The following is a 22,395-nucleotide window of genomic DNA, read 5'->3' as shown; positions in this document are numbered from 1 at the left end:
ACTCACTCAATAGAGCAATTAGTATTTTCTTCCCATTAATCTTTAAAAAATACAAAATTCAGTTTAAGTACCAACCACATGGTGGGACAATGTAACATTTTTTTCCCTAAAGTCAAGGAAGAGCGCCTCATTCTTTTGATTTAACAATTCAGAATATTATAAAAAACATTTGCATCACAAAAAATCAAAAGTCAGTAGCCAGGTTTATAAAGACATTCTGAAAGCATGTGAGCCATTTTTCCACATTAACCACCAATGGCCAGTGTATTCCACATTTCCAGTCAGGTATATGTATGACCAGAACCTTCCTCTCATCCTTACTGATAGGAGTTTAAGTACTTTCTTTAACTCAACAATTATAGCTATAAGCCATTGCTTAATCTCCTCAAACATTTTGGTTTCATAACATAATATATTTAGCTCAGAATTAGGTAACAATCTATTGAATTTCAATGTCTCTATATAAATCTACAGGACATTAAACTAGTATATTGCTCACCTTTAGTAATACTGGTGCAAAAACTTGTCGTACAGCTTGATAAAGGGTGTTGATTGGTGAATCTAGCATAGATGACACAAGAATATTACTGTGAAGATTATCTTCAGTAATTATGTCAGGTCTCAGCTTAAAGAACACCAACACATTATTCTTTGAATCAGTAGCTTCAATCTGTAATAGTCAAGAAAACAGGATTTGTTTAGAAAGCTGTTACTAACTGCTTAACTACATACACCATTTACACAAACAATTTGCATCAAGAAAAAATATAAAACAGCCATATTACTCCCTCTGGGCTCTGATAAAATTCTGGTAGTATTTGATTTGCACAGAAAATTATAATTTTTATGATACTTATTTCTGAGTCTATAGGAACCTGACTTCCAACATCAAATATATAAAGCCTTCTACAGCGTATGTCTGTAAATATCATCATCTCTTACTGCATTTTGAAAACTTCACTTAAAACTTTCTCTGGACAAAACAAAAACTCTGTCTTCTGTCTAGAGAAACTAAGCATTAAACCTACTTTTTAATTGCATTTTCATGCTACAAACCTTTGGGAATATTTTTCTATATATTCTAAATATTCTGTATGGTTCTCCTGAGTTTGTAAATACATTATTCATAGATTTCTCAAGAACAGAGACAGGCACGCTCCTTCATCACTGAAATCATGAATTGCAGCATTACAAACATCATGGGTAACATTCATCATGCTGCACCTCAACAGCTCACAGCCCAACTTATGGGTAAAGTTCCAAAAATTGCCATAAAGTATTTACTGAAACTATTTGTCGTGGAGGAGAATTCATAGAACAGGAAAATTTATTAAACATTTGATAAATGTATAGCAAAAAGATATGCTAAGTAAAATCCCAGATCCTGTACAATTGCAAACATTTGTGTACTATTTTTCTGTAAAAAGAAACAAAGGGTAGTAAGAACAGCTTTCAGTTTTATCGGATGGTATCAGTTTTACTTTCTTATCAAGTGTTTAGCCCAACTCCCACAGGCAGAGCTTCACTGAGACAAGTACAGAGTATAACACCAATATGCATCTGATTGTCCACAGCTGCTGAAAGCTGCTTTGTATTTTAGACAGTGGCTCAGCAGCACTCTCAAAAACTGGTACACAGAGATGTTCATTCTTGCCTGAATATAGCAGGCACTAGACTCCACAGAGGATTAACCAAGGAGTTATGTAAGCTACGGGTCCACACTCCACACGTTTAGGACTCCTTACACGCTTCTTCCATGTGTGAAGCCATTGACATAAGAGACACCAAGTCCCTGTTCTCACTGCAGAACAACAGGTCCCACTGTCAAGACCCCAACCTTGCCTGCACACTCTGAGTGGCTGGCACCACACCATGCCCTCCCTACACGGTGACACTGAGTGCACATAATACACCATGGTAGCAATCCGAATAATCGCTTGCTGAACACAAGACTCAAGACAAGACTCAGGGCAGGACATTTCACACAAAGAACTTCAGATTTGCTTACAGCTGGACCCATCAAATTGAAAAATGCATGCTTTGGACAAACACCCACCTTGGATTTGTCAAATTATCAGCCCATGTGCCAGACATTAGGTCCCATTCCCTGCACAGACATTGCTCATGCAATCCTTTGGGCCACGTGCAGGCAACCATGCGCAGGAAGAAATCATACATCCAACTCCATGCCCTGGCCCATTCACACAGAGACAATATATGACACACTAAAACTGCATCAACATGGGCACAATCCACTAACAAATGTACCGTCAGCTGACCATATGGTCTTCATGGACTCTGGGGACACTGTTCTTGTTACAGCAAGGATAGAGGTAATTTTCTTACAGTGCTATATTTCGGGTTTAGTATGAGAATAATGTTAATACCACGCTGATCCAGTGGTTGCTGCTGAGCAGTAATTACCCGAACTCAAGGACTTTTCAGTTTCCCCTGCTCTGCCAGTGAGGAGGGCACAAGAAGCAGGGAGGCAGCACGGCCGGGGCAGCTGACCCGAACTGGCCAGAGGGATATTCCGTAGCACAGAGACCCTGCTCAGTGTATGAACTGGGGGGAGTAGGTCGGGAGGCACCGATCGCTGCTGGGGACGGGCTGGGCATCAGTCAGGGGGTGGTGAACAACTGCACAGTGCAGCTCTTGTCTCCCTTGGGTTTTATTCCCCTCTCTCGCCCCTTTCCATTACAGTTATTAACATTATTATTAGCGTGTTAGTAGTTAGCTATTACTGTATTTTATTTCGTTTCAGTTAGTATTTTATTATGTTTCAGTTATTAAACTGTTCTTATCTCAACCCACGCCGTTCTTTCCGATTCTTCTTCCCACGGCGAGGTGGGGGGACAGTGAGTGGTACTTATCTGCCGGCTGTGGTTAAACCACGGCAGCCGCCAGCAGCTTGCAGCAGACACAGAGACCCGCAGAGAGGGAGGTGTCTCCCAAATCTGACACCACTTTTACGGCCACCAAGCCTGGGCTGACTCCGGGTTCTGCCTCCCCGCTCGCACGCCGGACTCGGCGGACACGCGGGACCCGCAGGCGCCGGACACCACGGTACCTTGTTGGAGGCGCTGAGCTGCGCGCCCGAGTGCTGCACCACGAGCAGGAACTCATTGCCGTCGTCGAGGAAGCGGCTCAGCTCCGGACGGGAATGCAGCCCCGCGGCCAGGACAGCGGCACCGCCCGCCGGGTCCAGCCCGAAGTAGTTGGCAGCCGTGGCTGAAATAAAGCGCTTCCTTCTGTCCCCCTCCCCGGCCATGGTGGCTGCACGCACCCCGCCAGGCAGGATCAAGGCGGAGGCGGATCCAGAGCGCCACGGCAGCACATGCAGGCGCTGTCAGGAGAAGACCCAAAGGGCTGACGGCGGGAAGGACGGCGGCTCGCTCCGGGGCACAGGGGGAGAGGCCCGGAGCCGGAGCCGTCCCGGCGTCGTCGGGACCCGTCACTATGGAGACCGGAGATGGCGGCCCTGGCGCGCAGGCGGCCTAGCGGCGGGTGGTGCCAGCCAAGGAGGCGGCGGTCGACGCGCTCGGAAATCACCGGAACGGGGCGGGACGGGGCTGGCCCGGCGGGCGGAGCGGAAAAGGTGCCGCGCTACTCTTCGCACGGCAGCGGCGGCCAGCAGTCACCCGGGCCTCGGCCGGCCCGTTTCGCTTCCAGGCTTCCCCCGGGTTCACCGAAGCATCACGGCCGCCGCAGTACTTGGGGTGTTTCCCTCGCCCCCGCCCCACTCCGCTAGGGAGCCCGGTACAACAAGGAGGAGAAGGACTGCGGCCCCGGGGAGCGCGGGGAGAATGCTCACACCGCGCACCGGGACCACAGGCTCGTGGGTGCCCGTGGTTTCGCGGGCCAGTGCGGGCGTAGCGATCCGCCCCTCGCTCAGCGATCCCAGCCGCTTCTCTAGAGGGTCTCTAAAAGGACGGAGCTGCCCTTGAACTCGGCCACCGCTCGCGGCTCTCGGCAGGCGGCTGTCCCAGCCCCGAGCCCGCCTCCAGCGCTGACGGGACACCCAACTCCCCACCCCCGAGTGTGGGCTGTGACCGCGCGTGTTCGAAACCACTGGAAGGGCTGGCGCTTCCCCGTTTATTTCGCTGCGAACGCCAAGCCGTAACCGGCACCACACGGCCCCAGCTCCGGCACGCGCGCGGCCCCCCTCCGTCCGGGAAACGCGCGCGGCAGCCCCGCCCTCCCGGGGGCGGGTCCCGGCGCGGCCCCGCCCCGCCGGTGCTACCACTTCCTGCCCGGCGCCGTCTGTGTCCGGGTCGTTCTCGCCGTTCTCTCCGCAGCCGATACCGCCCGCGCTCGCTCCCGCCCCCGGCACGACACCCGCTTCTGGGAACGGAGCGGCGGCGGCATCTGCCCGCGGCGGGCGGCAGCGCCCGGTGGGGCTGGGTAGGACCAGCAGGAACGGGGTCTCCTCTCGTTTCCTCACCGCCGATCTTGGGAGGCGGCGGCTGCCAGGGGAAGCAAGCCCGGGGGGGCCTCGGCTGCGGGCCCCGGCAGCGGGGCGGCCCCGCCCCGAGGCAGGACGATGCCGGTGAAGAAGAAGAGGAAGTCCTCGGGGGCGGCGGCGGCGGAAGACACCGGTCTCAAGAAATGTAAACTCGGCAGGTACCGTCTCGCGGGGCGGCGGCCGGTGCCGGCGGTCACGTCCCGGGCCGCTCCTCCGCGGGCCCCGGGCTGAGGCGGCCGTGGGGCTTCCCGGGGCGGCGGGCGGGCCGTGTGCGGCCCGGCGGGCCCCGGCAGGGCCGCGGTCGTGCCGGGGGGCACGTCCGGTGCAGGTGCGGCGCTCGCCGTGCCGGCCGCGGCGGCGGCGTGGTCACGCCTCGGCGAGAAACGCCACAGAACGGCTCCTATTCCCGGCTGGGTTTGGCTGTACCTCAAGGGCCAGTTCTGGCATTTGTCCCCATATTCGTTCTATCTCGCTGGGGTAGGCGGCTCTCCGCACTTTAAGATTGCCAGTACTCAGAGTGTCTGTGCTAAATCGTCGTTTCCTTTTTTTTTTTTTTTCCTTTTTTTCCCCCCTTTTTTTTATTTTTATATTTTTTTCGCAGTGAATTGGAAGGATAGGTCAGCACACTGAAAAACAAGAGCAGGAAAGGTCTCTAATAAATACAGGAGTCGGAAGCATGTTGCTCATTAGCTACTATAAAAAGACCGCTTTATGCCGTGATACGCAAAAGTTGCTGTTAGAATGATAAACCATTAGTGCGGTGCAGCAGGAGCTTACAGAGTGGCTTCCCCGAAGTAACTGCCTGCTTCATCTATTAGACCTTGTTAAGTATGCCAGTAAACCTGTAGTTACGACTAACGTCCTGAGGACGTGAGGATACAAAGGACTTGCGAAATGCGCACAACGGGAATGGCTATTGCAAAAAAATTGTGGTGGATAGCCTTTCTCGTTGGCTGGCCAAACTTGAGCTCTTTTTTTGTTATGACTGTTCATTTTGGATGACAATTCCAGAGCTCATTTTGTAGTCATTGATGGCCTTTAAGTTTCAGTGTGTTATCCCTTGCCTATAAATCTCTTTCTTGTGCCAGCATTATCCCCTGTACCACTCTACTTCCTCAAGGTTCTGCCTCAAAGTATATTTAGAGAGAACACTTCTGTTTTCTCATACTTTATTTTGTATACTTTAAAAACCTAAGTTATTCTGGTTTGTAGTACCAACTCTCAGTTTCTTGCTCATCTTAGCACTTGTTTGCATGTGTTCACTTTCAGTTTGTTTTTCTAGAACACTGTTAACCGAAATTTTATGATCCTAATTTCTTTTACTTAGTCTTTTCATAGCTGAGGGAAAAAAATAAAAAAACCCACAGGGAGCTAGTTGTTGGGCAAAAACTATGATGTAAGGGAGAGTTCATGCTAGGTGTTCAGAAAATGTTAAATACACTAGCATTTTTGGCATTATGTTCTTACACAACAAATTATTGGTAATATTCTTTAGTAAAATCAGTGATTACAGATAGATCTGTGTTAATCTGGATAAAGCCAATAAGCAATAGCACACCATATGACTCTGCCTGTTTCTGGTGAATTGTGTTCCTAATGCCAGTTGGATGGATGGATGTTTGTAGGACTCCTTTAATTCTAGCTTTTAGCACAGAAGGCCTCTTCTTAAGCGTGTTGTGTTCTTTTCCAGTGAAGCTAAAAATGATACATGGGAGTTAAAGTTGTTCACCCCTCTCAGAATTGAACTATTCTTCTCCTGCTTGACATTTTAATTTTGAAATTGCAATGTGGGAGCTGCATAATTTTAAACCCTCTCATGTTAGTTCTCACCTCATTGTTAGAAATAACCTTAGCTTGTTTCAAAAGTCTATAATTTGTGTTTCAAAGGAGGATGCATTGAAAAGGTGCTGCAACTTTTTAATGACTGAGGATGCCTTTGTGTAGTCGGTGTTTTTACTGGAAGAAATGAGAGAATTCACTTCCTAGGCAAACTGGGTTGTGTGTTACATAATGAAGACAATGATGGGGGGAAGCTGTGTGCTGAGCAGCTTCAGTCTTGCCACAGATTGCACACTACTTTTCTGGTATACATCCCAAATATCTATAAAATTTGTAGATGCTTAATTACATGTATAATGTAAGCCAATTGACCGAGTATTTTTCCCAAATTTGCATGGTTAACTATAAATAGCCTGACTTTTAAATATGTCAAACTCTTCAGCTTCTGTTGACCTTAATGGGATCTGTGCATGTTCAGCACTCTTGAAAATCAAGCTGCTTATTGGAGACCTAGCATTAAATGCCTGTATGTATAAATAAAAATAGATAATAAGGCATTTGAATTACTGAGGAGTGATATTTTGGCCATCTGTATGGGGTTTTTTTGTTTAATATCTACAAGATAACAGTACTTCTGCATTTCAGGGAAAGTAATAGTTACAATAAATTGAGCTATGAAATGGTTGTAATCTAAAGGTAATTTTATGTTCCAACAGGAACTGGGGTTGACACAGATGCCTTTTATGAAATTCAGCATAACTCTAGATGTATACTGACCTCATTAAATAATTGAAATAGATTCATTATAAATGTCGTATAATTTAATTTTTCCTGGTTTTCACATGTGTCATTAAAATAACACTGTTCATCCCTGTGTTTCTGTTTGCTAATGCAGATCACAAGCATCTGGTAAAGTAATAAGTGGAGAGGAACATTTTTCAAGCAAAAAGTGCCTGGCTTGGTTTTATGAATATGCAGGTAATATGCAATGCATTCATGTTTGAAACTACATGATTTTGTTTTAAATAGAGAAATACATAAAATACTACTTGCATTTTGCTTTTTGTATGCTGATGTAGAAATAACGATATGTCCGTATTTGCTTCCTTATAATGTGCACTTGAATTAGGATAGCTTTTATTATTACCTTCTTGGTATTTGTTTTTTTTTCACTTATTTTTGTTTATTCTATGCTTTATAACTTTAAAATAAAATAGCAGATACTGAGCAGTACAATGCTGAGCCAGGATATACTAATTTCAAAGCACTTCTTGCTTTGAAATTGTCAAGTAGAAGTCAGGACATTGAGAGAATTCAGATTGGTGCTTATGTGTCTAACTACATCTTCTTTGTGATCATATTGGAAGACTAATTTTATAGGTCATGATTTAAGCTCCTTGGATTTCTGTTTTACAAAACAAAATAATAGAGGTTTACATTGGTTTTCCATCTGAGAATTTGTATTAACATTTTTTTATATTTTAAATATCAATGTTTCATTCCAGAACTATTTGAAGTAGCCTCTTTCAAGTAACTTACAATTGCCATTGAATAGCTGCTTTAAGTGAATATGCAGTGTATTTTGCAGAATTTATTACACTATTGCTGCTATTTATTTACCAGTTACATGGTTTCTGAACTCAGGATTTCTGAATTGTTAGTAATTTCTTGTCTAGTCTCTACTTAAGGTCCATCATAACTGGTTGGTGATTAAAACTCATTAATTGCTAGATCTTAGTATGGAGAGAGCTTCTGATTTATCTCCCAGCAATTGGTTTGAGTATATTTATCAGGACTGATATTTTTCCTTGCAGTCTTTTCACACCAATGAACTACTCTTGTTTATAGTAATCTGCTCTATACTTTAGGTCTGAGGTATACTCTTCTGGAGTAGAGTCTTTTCTAGGGAAATAATAATTCAAAGTTAATTTTCTTGTGATAAATTTGTTTGCACATTGTTCAGAATTTAATGTCTGTAAATTTTGGCTTTGTTATTGAGTCAAGAATTTAATGTAAGAAATTATACCTTTAGTTAACCAGCAATCAAAAAATGCCACATTTCCATCACAAGCTAGAATTCCAGTTAAATTATATACAATAGAAGATAAAATAGTTCCATTAAAAGATAAAACTATACAGAGACATACAAGTGTATGAGTTTTATGTATGATTTCTGGACCAGAAACACTCATTCAAGCTTTTACTTGTCATTACCAGTGAACCCTTGTATGTTCATAACCCTTCTCTTAATAACTTGCCTTCTTTTTTTAAGAATTTTCTATCTAACACTGTTTGGCACTGTTTATGTAGGCAAAATGTCCTTTGCAATATTTTTCAGGAGGTAGGGATTCATGATGTTAAGTGTCAGTTGGATTTTATTCTTCTGCAAAAGTAACCATTCTCAACAGGTATTATTGACAATGTTCTTGTCTCACAGTGAGTAGTTATTCAAAGCACTTTATCCAAACTTTTAAAGAGGCTTCTGCTTACACTGGCAGCAGATAAAGTGGAGACAGATTCATCAAGGACTCTGCCTATTATAAGTAGCAAAATTGGCCAAAAAGTTGTGAAGTGGATGTTGTTTGGATCCTAAAACCTTTGCCTTTTGCATTCGTTCATACTTACTAAATGTTAATGTAATGATCCAGGACAAATTAAAATACTGTGTTGACAGGCCTTTTAATAATATTTGACTGCCCAGTAGGAGTAATTTTTGGAGGTTTAGTCAAAATAACTGAAGCCAGAGAGATTAGAGGAACAAAACGCCCTAGAGTGTATCTGTTTGCACTCTTTAAAGGCACTATCTTGCTGCATTTTAGAGACGTTCCTCTTAAAACGGAGAAATGACAGCATGACACTAACTGTTGTGGTCCTAATCAATTTGTTTTCATTGCTGCCCTGAACCTTATTTTTTGCTTTGTATATGGCTAATATGCTCAGCATTTCTTCAATTTATTGTTCTCACTTTATTTTACTCAGCACTGTAAAACTCATCTTACATTATTTGCAGATTCACCCTCTGTGTTAATGTAAACCCATAATGTTAGCACCATCAAAAGAATAATATCTGAACAGTCGCTCAGACAGAATTAGAGTTCTTTTGTTGTTGATTAAATAATTTTTGAAGACCATTATTCATAAAGTAACTCCAGCAGAGAGTAGCAGTACTCAAATTGTCTTAAAACAATTTACTGCCACAGTTATTGGAGTTGAGCTGCATCAATAGGAAGCTCAATGGAATCTTTTGAGAACTTAGATACAAAACTAAAATGGCTGATCTGCTATCCTAGGGAGGCAATGCACAGCACAAATAATTTGGTGTGGCACATAAGTGCCTACACAATTGCACTTGATAGAATAAGTCTTGCTTAAAAGCTACATAGTAGTGTAATTCAATGTTTTTAGAAATACTTTGGGTACAATATAGCCTAATTATTGTTCATAACTCTGACAAGCAGTGAAAGTTACTTGGATTTCACTCTGGTGTGGTTTTTGCTTTGAAGGTCCTGATGAAGTTGTAGGCCCTGAAGGAATGGAAAAATTCTGTGAAGACATCGGTGTTGAACCTGAAAATGTAAGTTTCTTTCATAGTGCTAATAACACCTAAGGGGATATTTGATAAGGTTAAATTCTGTATATAACTCCTAACTCCACTAAGCAGAGAGTTTTTCATGTTCCTGCTTGTAGGAGCTGCTCTAAGATATTTCACCTGTATACATCAGTTTTACTTGGCTGTTGTGTTAGGTTTTTTTGGGTGGGTTTATTATAGTAATACTTAATTTTCAAAAATTGAAATCGAGGGAAAAATTGCATATAGCTGAATTTTTTTTTAATGGCAACAAATATGAAGACCAAGCATGTACCACAATTGCTAGAATGTTTGAATGTTTTAGAGTTTTGTTCTTGGACATTAGTAAGTCAGTCTTTTCTTATGTACTGACCCCTTTTCCTCCCATTGTTTTTATTTTGTTTTTCCTAGATCATTATGTTAGTTTTAGCCTGGAAACTAGAGGCTGAAAGCATGGGATTTTTTACCAAGGAAGAATGGTTAAAAGGAATGACCTCATTACAGTAAGAGTGTTTTAACATATCTAATAGAATGTTCTAATTTTATAATTGTACCTATAACTTAACTATTCTTGTTCTGTTTCATGTATGTTGGAAATAAGACACAAAAAAAGCTGGCTTTTAGTTCTTGTTTTGGTCCACAACTGCAAAATTAATCTGAGTTCACTCAAAGGATTATGTTATTGTCTAAACCTAGTTAAGTCAGGTTTTGGTTGCTTCTTTTTCTTGCAACAGTATGTTAAAATACCATTCTAGTTATATTAGTAGATCTGTAGATGCACATAACCATATCTCAGCCCTGATATTATGGAAATATTTTAGTGATTTCTGAGCTTTACAGTTGAGGACTGTATGGATAGTAATTTTGGGTATTGGTGTTATTTATTAGATGCACATCAGAAGCCGTGTTTATTGCTTTGATTAAATAACACCTTTTCAATTTATAAGTTAACTTCTTGCTCTTTCTGTTTGCATTTGAGTTTTTGATTAGTTAATGCTATGCCTAAAGAGATTGTTTCTTACATTAAAGTAATCAGCTTTTTGTGAGGCTTAAGACAGTAGTTACTTTTTGTTCATTCTTTGTGTAGCTACTTACAGTACCCTAATGTTTTAAGGGTGTCTTGTTATAACACTGCATTTAATATTACAAGTAGGGAACTACTATTGCTGCTAGAGCACAGTGCCCTGTCAGTTGTGGATTGGTTTGGGAAATTCTATCAGGCATATACCCTCTGGTTACTCAAAACTGTGGAGTAAGTGACTCTGGACTCTCAACTCTTACTTAAATTGGGGATCAGGCTTCTGACAGATGCCTTGATTATTTTGTGACTATCACCAGAAATTAAATTAGGAGCAGGAATTATTAAATTGCCTGAAATTCAAGATGACAGATTAGATTCTGGGTGCATGATTTTTCAGATGCAGTGAATGGGTCACTTATCTGAAGTATTTAATTTTTATGCCCCAATAGAAGCTGTCAAGAGTTAGCCAGTCTCACAGAATGCAAGCAGATAGATGTATGAAATTAGGCACCTGTTCAGAGCTAATGTTTTAGACTTTGTTTCTAATAATTTGCTGATTGGAAATCTTCTGGTTCTTCTCAGAACAGAGCTGGTCATGCTATAGTCTAAATGTGTTTAATACTGAAAATAGGGTGCTGCTGTGTGTTTTCATAGAAACAGACTTCTGCTGAGAGCACTTGCCTAAGCTTAAAGCAGTTGATGTGTATGTTTTGCTTCCCCTGTTGCTCTCTAAAAAGCTGGCTAAGCAGCTGGGTGAAGCAGAGACGCTCACATAGCACAACTCAAGATCCATTGGTTAAAAAATACGTGCGGGTTTTGGCTGGGAGTGAGCAGGCAGCTCTGTGGTGTTTAGCTACCATCTGGGGTTAAACCATGATGAAAGAAAATACAAACCTGTAGACTTGTGCTGTTGTTGCTTACTAGGAAGGGAGGATCATATTATGGGAGTCCTTCTGGAATAGGGTTATCTATTTTCTCTTGAAAGGTTTGACAGATGTTTGAAGGAAAAGGGTTTTACACTTAAAGAGTAAAATATTATTGCATGCATACATAGCTTATTTCTTTTCCTTGTAATTTTTGCATGAAGAAATGAGATTGAAATGCATTCAAACCCTAGAGTGTATTCTACATAGACTTCTGTATAGAATTTTTATTTCTAAATATGTGAAATGTTACACAAGATAATTGCATGAACAGTGCTGGGTGGGATTCAGCTCAACAGTAAGATACCTAAATGTTTGGTTTATATGCAAGAGCTGGATTTCTTAAACTCTTATTGCAGTCTTTGGAGATCAGTTAGTGTAGTGGAGCCTAGGGAAGTATCCAGTTTGCCCTAAGAGCTAATGACTGGTCACCTGAATTGCTCCTAGAGGTTGCTTGCCTAGTCCTGTATGAATGCAACTCCTGAAGCTTAGGACATCTCTAATCTACAGTTAGATGGCAGCATTTGGGTGCCTGAATCTTGAAGTGACATTCTCTCTGCATGTTGTTTCATAATATGCTGGTGAAATTTGCTGTTTAGAGATGAGAAAAATAAATGTGTGGTGAGGTAGATAGTGTCAAAACGAAGGTGAATTCAGCCCTAAATATCATCTTATGAGACCTAAGCAACTTAGGCTGGAAGGTTTCCAGTATGTTGTGTGGGTGGGGTGAATTCTGCCCCATATGTGTGTGCATATACAAATATATGTATGTATATATGCAGGCTCTCTTCATAGCAGAGAGAATCAAGTACCTCTGCTAGGCCAATTATTTCATCCTCTTAGGATGAAATGTATATACTAAAATTAAATGCTTTTGGTTTAATGTTTGTATACATCTTACTGATTTTTCTTTTTACTAAAGACAAGTATATGTGAAGAGCTATGAAATATAAAACATTGGAATAACTGAGTAGGAGTTAATGAATCATCACTTTGTCCATGTTAGCTATGCCTCAGACGATCTCTCTGTATCTAACAGAAATTAAAATACATTCTCTTTGTAGTGCTAATTTGAGTTTTCTTAAAATATGACACAGGGATGAGAAGAGACTGTAGTAAGCTAATGTCTAATTTTGTTGATCTTGCAGTAATGCTATTCAGTGCTATCTTTCAGTAAAGACAGATTGAGAAATCACATCTTTTTCCAGTATCTGTACAGGAGTTTCGTGTTAATTCACTTGTGCTAATTAGAAGGTTGTTCTGGTTGTTAGGAAGATTACTCCAAGTATGGGTGACCTCAGTCATATGTTTTATGGTGCAGCCACACAGGCACCTGTACCTCTGTCAAAGAGGAGTGTGACAACTCCTCACCTCTTTTTGGGAGGAAAGTCAGTGGCTAGGTACAGAAATGCCCTAAACAGCTTCAACCAAAACTTGTCTGTGTGTTGGGATTCAGAGGTTGGTGCTGGTCTGAGCATCCATTTGGCTTTTTGGTTATAAATGCACTGATAATAAATTGCTTAGGAGTCATGACACTTAATTACTGCACATTTTCATACCAACTTTTTCAAAAGAATCAATTGTGTATTAAAATACACAAAGCCAATAGTATTGTAGACAATAGCTGGCATTTACTTTGCACTTAGATTTATGATTATATGAACAATTTTAACAAAGTAGTTTGCAAGAAATTTAAACATACTGAAATCTGAGTTTACCCATTATATGGTAAATAATCTATCAAATGATACTTAACAGTATGTGATAAACCAACTATAAATATTTTATATGTCACTAGTACACTTAAAACTTGAGCATTTAGGTAGATGAAATAGGTAGATTTGTCCTCAAATGTGTAGAACATTCTGGTGGAAATATGAAGCTTTGAACGTTAGAAGAAATATGAATAAAAAACACTGTGCCTTTCCAGCATAGCATAATGCTGTTTTAACGGTTAAATATTAGAATACAGACCAGTTAGATGGCTGAAGACAAAAAAAGTAATTTTTTTAAGTTAAATTTATCAAATTTCATTTAACAAGAGTTCTTTTCAATTAGTTATATGGTTTATCACAGAATATACTAGTTGTCATCTGAATATGTGGCCTAATTAGCGAATAGTTAACACCAGTGTTGGCTAGGACTTAGTGCTGCTTTAGGTAGATGCTGCTAGGAACAAGAAATAATAAAAGGTTGCATCAGTTGGAATTGCTATATTTCTCTTGTCTCTGTCTGAGAGAGACAGACTGACAGACAGCTGTGCACACACAGGCTGGCAGATCTGAGGAACAGGAAATATCAGCTATGGGCAAAGTACAGCATCAAAGCCCAGCATCTCAGCAGCCCTTTTCTGGGGGTCTGTGTGACAAGTCCATGTGGAGCTGTTAGAGGTGCAGATGTATTCTCTGAGAGTCAGACTGCTAAACGGGGGACGCATGACCAGAGGAATAATTTATGTACAGCTGCAGTTCTGAAAGTATGCTTCTTCATGAAGGATACGAGGCAAGGCAGATTTTTTCAATTTATTCTTTTTTTGTCATGGCAGCTTTTTTATAAGAGTAGATTGTCCTGTTATAACTGTTCTATTGAGTGAGTATTTTCTGGAGGATTAGCAAAGTTAAATTGCATTCTCCTTTGCCATTGTTGGTGAATCTGACCCATTTTCTATTTCCTTGCTGAGTAAAGTACAAGAAGATCTTTCTGCCAAAGGGTTATTTTTGCCAAAGCTTTATCCTATTGACTAGTGGACCTGTACCTTCTCATACAGCCTTTGATTTTTCGGTTGAATTGTTACTGACTATTAATCAGGTGATAAAGGTTTTATCAGAACTTGCATTTGTCAGTCATAAAACATGAGCAGACTAGTATGTTTTGCAGAGTGCCTGCTCAATCCTTCCATTTGTAAACACACACTTGAAAACTACATATTTAGGGTTTACATTTTCCCATTGTTTACAGCTGGATTTTGTCCCTTAATGCACACTTAATGATGTTATCTTCAAACATTCATAGTGATTGGAAGATAAGATACTGCTGGGTATAAATATAGATTAAAGAGTTTGGAATTAAAAGACTATTATTTGGGATGTGTTGCATGCACTTAGTATTATCTTGCTGATATAGTTAAAACAAAAAACTTGCTTACTGAAGCCAGCATTCATCATTTCAGTAAGCTGCAAATATTGAGCATACTCAAGATTCTTCAAGTCAGTTTCACAGTATTACTCCTGTATAACTAATGATTGTGCTATGGTGATTTCAGTTTTTTATGTTTGCTGAATTTTTTTTTTTGTTGCCTGATGTTGTGTTTTGAGCTCCTAATGTTTTCGTTTTGGTTTTTTGTTGTTTTTTTTTTTTAAGGTGTGACTGTACAGAAAAATTACAGAGTAAATTTGACTTCTTACGGTCACAGTTGAATGACATTTCATCCTTTAAGAATATCTACAGATACGCCTTTGATTTTGCAAGGGTAAGACTGCTGAAATGTTAGGAAAGTTCTTAATTTTATTTATTCAACAAGCTTGTCCTTGATTGGTTTCTGTGCTTTCTTTATTCAACCTTAGGAAAAAGACCAGCGAAGTCTTGATATTGATACTGCAAAGTCCATGTTAGCTCTTCTGCTCGGAAGAACTTGGCCACTGTTTTCAGTATTTTATCAATACCTGGAGGTACAAGTTTCCTTGACTTCATGAATGTTGGCATAGTAGTCGGACTGTTTTGTGAGAATATTGTGGGTTTTTTCCTCAAGAATGTATCCATATTGCTCCCTTTACCTTGCTCAATGTGCTTATGAAACAGTGATGTTCTTGTATGCATCACAGATCCTTATCTTCCTCCCTGTGCCCCAGCCCCTTTATTTATCAAAGGCAGCTAAAATTCTATATTGGTTTTACTGTAAATATATATCTGGAAGTAAATTAGTAGAGCCCCACTACTCTCTTCAGTTGCATCTGCACTGCATTTCAAGTTTGCTTTGTATGTCCTTACGATCATAATGTATTTTACCCTGGAGAAAAGAGGCTTTTTTTTTTTTTTTAATCATTCTGCAAATACATCTGAGCTAGATATGCCCTACTTTAGGGCAAGGCAAAAATATACCAATTTTTGAAGCTTAGAGTGGTGACTTACTGATTTCCAGGTTTTGGGGAATTTGATTCTGTTCTGATCTTCAAGAAATCATTTCATAACTGCAAAATATGTTCTGTGTAGTATTTTTAAGAATGGAAAATCAAGTAAGTAATAGCCATTGTTACCCATTAAATAGTTTTTTAGGAACTCATTGAAGATAAAAAGTTAAATGCAATGAAGTACCAAATGCCACTTGACATTTTAATATTTTGAAATTACTTTTCCTAGCAATCGAAGTATAGAGTTATGAACAAGGATCAGTGGTACAATGTACTAGAGTTCAGCAGAACTGTCCATGCAGATCTTAGCAACTATGATGAAGATGGTGCATGTAAGTATTCATAATGTTTCGCTTATTCAAGTATTAGCAGAGAATTATAAAATTGCATAAAACAAATTTCTATAACAGAAACAATACTGTAAGGTTTAATTTTTTCCAACAATGAATACAAAAACAGCCCTGATAACCATCCATCGTCAAGCTGCAGATATTAATTTTTCCTACTTTTTCTCAGGGGTATAGTATGTAAATAGTATGATGATTTACTTGAGCCAGCTTGTATTCAGTGAGAATCTAGTGAAGGTGCTTGCTGCATGTAGCTGTAGATTTGCAAGTAGAATTATAAATAGCAAACTCTCATTTTGTACTAATACATAATAAACTGTAGCTTAACAATTTTTGCCTACCTCCTGGTACTTGGGGCTGAACGTTCCACCTGGCTGTAGTCAGTCATGCCATGACTGAATTGCCAAAGTCTCGTTTTGGTCCATGTTCTAATTATTCACAATTTTGAAAACTTTGGGAAGGAGGAGTTAGTTGTGCTGATTTACAAGATTTGTAAGATTATTTTTTTGCCTTCCATTCAGTTCACTCCACCTGTCAGATATCGGGAACAATTTTTTCCATAAAGTAGGGGTTTTTTGCACTTTTTATCTTTCTTGGATTGGAATGATTGTACTAAACTATGAGCATTTTACCATGGGATTGCCATGGATGTTTCCTTGAACAGTAGTTTTAACCCTCATACTTTAAACGAAGGTGTTTGAAACACATTGCCAGTTATAACTGCAAGTTTTATCTGTTTGCAGGGCCTGTACTTCTGGATGAATTTGTTGAATGGCAGAAAGTTCGTCAAGCGTCATAGCAAGAATTCAAAAGAAAATGCAAAAGTTTTTTTTTGGTGCCCGCCTGTACACAAAGTAATGAGAAAAACAAAGGATTGCATTTTCATTCAAAAGAAAGACTTTACAGTAATTTTTTTTTCCTTTTTTAAGGAGACTTTCTTGTTACATGTGATATGGGCATTGAACCACACCTCTTCTGAGACTGAAAGTTGGAGTTCTTGTTTTGAGTCTTATGTTTATAGCGTTTATTTCAGAACAATAAAGATTCAGATTTGTGACAAAGGCCTAAAAGTGAAGGATGTCCCTTGAATGTGAGTGTGGTGTCTATTTTTAAAACCAAATCTATAAGATATCTTTCTCAGAAGTGCCCTTTGTTATGAATTTTTGAAGACCTTAAAATGCTTAATTGGCACTGTTGCTTGCTGTTGGTGTGATTGTCTGTGTGGCAGATGTTAGAAAGAATGACTGATTTTGGAAGCCCTGGGTGGGAGTGTGCTAATTTGTGTAGTATGGATTGGTCATGGGTTGTGCCACAGTTTTCAGCTCCTCATGAAGATAAAGGCCTTAAACTCCTGCTGTTGTGTTTTATTTCTTTGTTTATTCCCCACCCAGTGGCATGGCATTTAATGGCAGACCCTTTCAAAGTAGAAAGTTGTAGAAGAAATGGCTCTGTGTGCAGAATGGCTGAAAACTAGTTGCCTGTACATCAGATACTGAACACAGATACTCTGGTACAGCAAGGCAGCTTCAGATTTTTACTGCTATTTAGGCTTTTTTGATTGCTTTGTACAAGTGCAATTTATATTTTAAAAGGGAAAATTGGGAAGACTTGGTTTCAGGCTTTTCTTCTTACATGTTTTAGACTGGAGGCGCTCCTGACTTTTTTTCATCCCTGGATGGTTTTCATAATATAAATGAAGAAGCAACTATTTAATCACCTACATTTGACCAAGTAACAGGCTGTATATAACAGGATATTAAATGTCACCCTGTTACTCGGCGTTCTGAGTCCCAAACTACTGTGATTGCCCTTTTAGACATTCAGTATTCATGACAACCTTTATATACAGTAGAAGTTTCTCACTCTACCTCCGTGCCCAGGAGACTCAATGCCACCCTTGAGAAGGAGAGAGATTTTAATCAGTAAATGTGAAAAACCAAATCAGAATGAAAGAATGAAGCATTTGCAACTTCTGCTTTACTATATAAATGTATTATACAGACTGTGATAATACTGGAAGACTCAGTTGGTGATCAAGGCCTGTGTGCCAAATATTTTAAGAAGTGAAATAAGAATAGAAAATGTAAGCTAGGCATGACTTGAAGATCTTTGCCTCAGGGAAATTACTTCTGTTTTGCACATCCCTTAGTCAGACTAAGAAGCGTGAGTTTTCCTGTCCTTAAGGAAAGCTGTATTTCCAATATGTTTTTTTTTTTAAGAAGGAGGGTGGAAAAAAAAGCAAAGGTATGAAGAGAAATAAGGGGTACCAACTCATGCTGTGTGCCTGTGCTCTTTTTCTACTACCAAGTACCACACTTGCAGCTTCTCTTAGAGATGTGCTTGCTGTGGGCTGTTCTGCAAGTCACCTTGAACTGTCGAAGCCTGGTTTCACCCAAGTGAGAAAAGCGCTGGCAGAAAAGATACTTGAAAGATTTCTGCTTGTACAATGGCTAGTGTTTGTGTGCATGTAAACAGATGCACTACAGCTGCTCTAAATATGTTTTCCCCTATTTTACAGAAAGTACCTAATTTTAGACCTCGTGTAAGCTGCAGGATTTCCCTTCAATATGTTACAAGTTATCCATTTGCATTGCTGATAATCCTGATTTCACTCATAACAGAGTGCCTTTCATTTAGGAATTGCCCTACCCCATAGAAAGCTTGTGCCAGAATGAGATTAATTTCAACAGTCCTAAGACCTGCTGGTACAATAAGGTCCTGAGATGCACAGATAAACATGCACCGTGTAACTGATGTCAAGGGATGTACTGCTGTATATTAAATCTCTTCAGGGATGCTGATTCTGAAATGGCTTTCAAGTTCACTGCAATGACTCTCCTTGCATACTGTATTTAGTCCCCACTACGGTGTTCTCTTTCCACCAGAAATACTGGTCAGAAGAATCTTTTATAGCTTGATTTTTTTAAAAAATCATTGCTTTTAGGTAACTGCAAGCTGTTGTGAATTCAATTTAAACATTTGGCCCTAGAGGATGATATTAGAGTGTAAAAGTAGGTGCGATGCACCTACCAATCTGAGTTAAGTACTTGCCATTAAGGTGTAAGACACTGTGTAATGTATCATTTGTATCTGTTAAGGTTTTATCAGTATTCCTATAATAAATCCATGTTTCAGGGATTTACAATGTGGTTGTGTGAGTGATTGAAAATAATCAGTTACTGTAAAACTTTGGGGATTAATGTATTTAAACTAGTTGAAATAGTTTTTCAAGTTTGAATAAAATAGAATTCTAAGTCCTGTTTTTTTGCTTAAAACAGCAGTGAGGTGTACTGTTTCAGTGTGAATTAATGGCTCGTACAGTTTCATTGTGAACTGATCATGTTTATTAGCTGTTTTATTACATCACCTTACAGTTTATTGTGGATTAGTGCCAATAGCTGTTAACATTTGTTTTGTTTTTTAATTTTGTGCATGTCCACAAGTCAAAACTTGACTTCTGCTTTCTTTAGTCTTTGAATTTTAGTCTTTGTTTTGCTCAGGTGTATTTCAGTCTATGGAATTTTTTTTAAAGTTATGCCTTATCTTTCAGTGTTCTAAGATGAAAGGTCACATGTGAAATATGCTGCCACAGTATGACAAATTGAAGGTGAAATGTCTTCCAAAATTAAATCATAGTGGTGTCTATCTTAATGCTATAAATTTCACATTAATCTCACTTTCACTTCTTGACATTAGTTGTTCCTAACATCATTAATCACTTCTAGTTTTCTTAGGCAACTAACAGTTTTCAGTTTAAAATCTGAAAACACCCACCTATTCATGGGAAAAGCCATACTGGTAGATCAAAATGTAGTATTTCTCCTATGTAAAAATGTGATCTTGAATTGAACAGTTGTGTCTGTTTACCTATGTCTTTAACTATATATGTAGTTTTGATTCAGTTTCTCTTTACTGTTTAAATTGGCTTCCTTAGTTCTTTACTGATGGCTATAATTTCACTTTTCTATGTAACAGGCTTTGAATTTGGCTTTTGACATGACCACGGACATCAGCTTGGTACCTGTTTTGAGTAGCCTGGATGAGGGCCCTGTGGTCTCTGTGGCTTTTGTTCAGGATTTTGGGTTTTTTTTTGTATTTGTCAAAAGCTTTGTGCAGATACAGTGGTCATGACTGCACAAAAATTGCAAAAGGAACCATAAGTTCAATGTTTCTGATGTTTTCATATTTTGAGCTAGTAAATACTTCCTTCAAAGCAAAATTTAGAAACTTGTACAGGTTTAGCTTTATTAAGTGTGATGAATAAAATGGTCTGTCATAGAGCAGAAAACTTATTTTGTCATGCTGCCTCTTAGTTTTTCCTTATTTGTTTTTGTGTATTATAATTGTTCATAAAATCACTGAGGTAACTTAATTCCAGCAAGACGGATCAGTCTCATTGTTGAGTCAACCTTATTGAAGAGTTTCTTTGCTTCTGTGTGTAGATGTAGGAAATAGCACTTTATCACAACTGTGAGTAACAGCAAACACTGTTCTTGATTATATCCTATGTTATTAGGTGCTGATAGAACATCATGATCTTGGAAATTAACTGTCATTAATTATTCATTGAATGAATACAGTTCCTGTATTTGTACCTGTTGCAGTGCATGTGAATGAAGAGGGAATGAACTTTCCTGTCTTCCCCAGCTGCATCCCTTCACTCTCCTCCCATGTATCTCTTGAGTCATATATGTGTTTTTAGGAAAGGACTTGGTATTTCCTAATATACTCTTCCATAGGGTCTTTCAGAGCCCATTACAGAAAGGATCAAAGACAACATCCTGTCATATGTTTGAGTTAATAGCACTGCTTTCCCTCCAGTTGCAGCTGGTTCCACTCTTGACACTTCCTAGTTGTTGAGGTCTGGTGCCATACCTGCCTCAGGACAGTCTTCCCTCAGTCTCTCTCAGACCTAAGGCAATGCCTGTTTGTTGCCTCCACGGTTCTGCTTTATATTGGTTTTGACAGTGAAGTTCCTGATGCCTTCCTGAGGCAGTAGAAGTTTACTGGCATATACACAGCAGGCATCTCATATTTACAAGTGATGGCAAGAGTTTTGTTAATTCTTTACCCATCTCTATTATCATTCTTCCTGTATTTTTTCCTGTATCTGTGAGAAAGGGCACTGAATTAATAGCCTGAACATGCACTGCGAGGTTATGTAGCCTGTGTTATCTTAATTTTTATTTTAATTTCAAGCCAGTGCCAGGTGCATCACCAAAATGAAATTGGTGTATCGCATCATCTGGATTCTAAACTCTAATCTTGTTCCTGTTTTTGTCCTATTTAATCAGAGTATGACACTCTCTACGTATTTGGATCTCCTTGGCTTTTTCCCCTGAACAGTGACCATAATAACAATGACAGAAGATGTTAGTTAGTGAATTTGTTTTCTAGGCCTTAGATTGGACAGATGTTTGTCTTGATGAGCCAAACATTATTTCTTTAATCCGGGTTGGTTCCAGTGTGTTTCTATTGAATTACTTACTACTTTGTAAGTTATGAAAATTTAATGGTTGTGTCCTGTTTCTCTAGAAACTGTATTGATAAAGTTGCTTTCAAGACATAAAGTTCTCTAGCTTCTTGAATTAAATTTCTTACCTAATTATGGCAATTAAAGAAAGAATCTCTCTCTGTTTCAGGGATTTATCCATGAGTATATTTTTGTCAGCTCAGTCATGAATTAGTGCTGATTATAAAATAAAGGTAATTTTTGTTGATTTTAATTCTAGCTAATGTGCAACTTATTTTTTTTCTTGGTGTTTACAGAATTACTTTGTTTACTTTCACTCTTCATTTTATGGTAGTAAATTAAAGGGCTAGAACACAGACTGCTACCTAATTTTTTTTCTGGTAATAGCACTGAGGTGAGTTTTTTTAATGCTTTTAAATATTAGGATATTTCAGAAAGGTTTATTGTGCCTATTATAATAATTAAATTATAAAGTGAAATGGTAGATGCGGTATCTAGCCTCCTAACTATCAAAGGCTTAACGTGAAATTATTTTAGCATTCAAAATCAGGTAACTATAAATTAGTTTTTCGAATGAAAAAAGGGGTATCCTATGATGTAATGTCTCTCAATGATTAAAACTTACAAAGAAATATGATTAACAGCTGTATATTTCATCCTCATAAACTGCTCAACATGTTAATTTGAAGACA

The 22,395-nt window shown here is 39.3% G+C and overlaps 2 protein-coding genes across 2 annotated transcripts in view; one reads left to right on the top strand and one right to left on the bottom strand.

Annotated features, from left to right (window-relative positions):
• The window catches only part of DYNC2H1 (dynein cytoplasmic 2 heavy chain 1), a 144,498-nt gene extending 140,812 nt beyond the window's left edge, over positions 1-3,686 (bottom strand). The window contains exons 1-2 of the mRNA XM_018908438.3: positions 3,071-3,686; positions 500-670 (exon numbers count right to left, since the gene is read on the bottom strand). Of these exons, the coding sequence (XP_018763983.3) occupies positions 500-670; positions 3,071-3,271 (372 nt within the window). The 5' untranslated portion in view covers positions 3,272-3,686. The remainder of the gene's footprint in view (positions 1-499; positions 671-3,070) is intronic.
• Positions 3,687-4,409: 723 nt separating this feature from the next.
• On the top strand, positions 4,410-21,956 carry DCUN1D5 (defective in cullin neddylation 1 domain containing 5). The gene is made up of 8 exons (XM_030234765.2): positions 4,410-4,623; positions 7,140-7,222; positions 9,748-9,818; positions 10,224-10,315; positions 15,117-15,225; positions 15,320-15,424; positions 16,113-16,215; positions 16,974-21,956. The coding sequence occupies exons 1-8, from the start codon at positions 4,544-4,546 to the stop codon at positions 17,027-17,029; spliced, it is 699 nt and encodes a 232-aa protein (XP_030090625.1). The 5' UTR covers positions 4,410-4,543; the 3' UTR covers positions 17,030-21,956.
• The last annotated feature ends 439 nt before the right edge of the window (positions 21,957-22,395 follow it).

The sequence above is a fragment of the Serinus canaria genome, chromosome 1, assembly GCF_022539315.1.
Source record: "Serinus canaria isolate serCan28SL12 chromosome 1, serCan2020, whole genome shotgun sequence".
NCBI classification, from domain to species: Eukaryota; Metazoa; Chordata; class Aves; order Passeriformes; family Fringillidae; genus Serinus; species Serinus canaria.
Note: the sequence above shows the minus strand (reverse complement) of the source record. Positions and strands in the feature narration are given on the sequence as shown.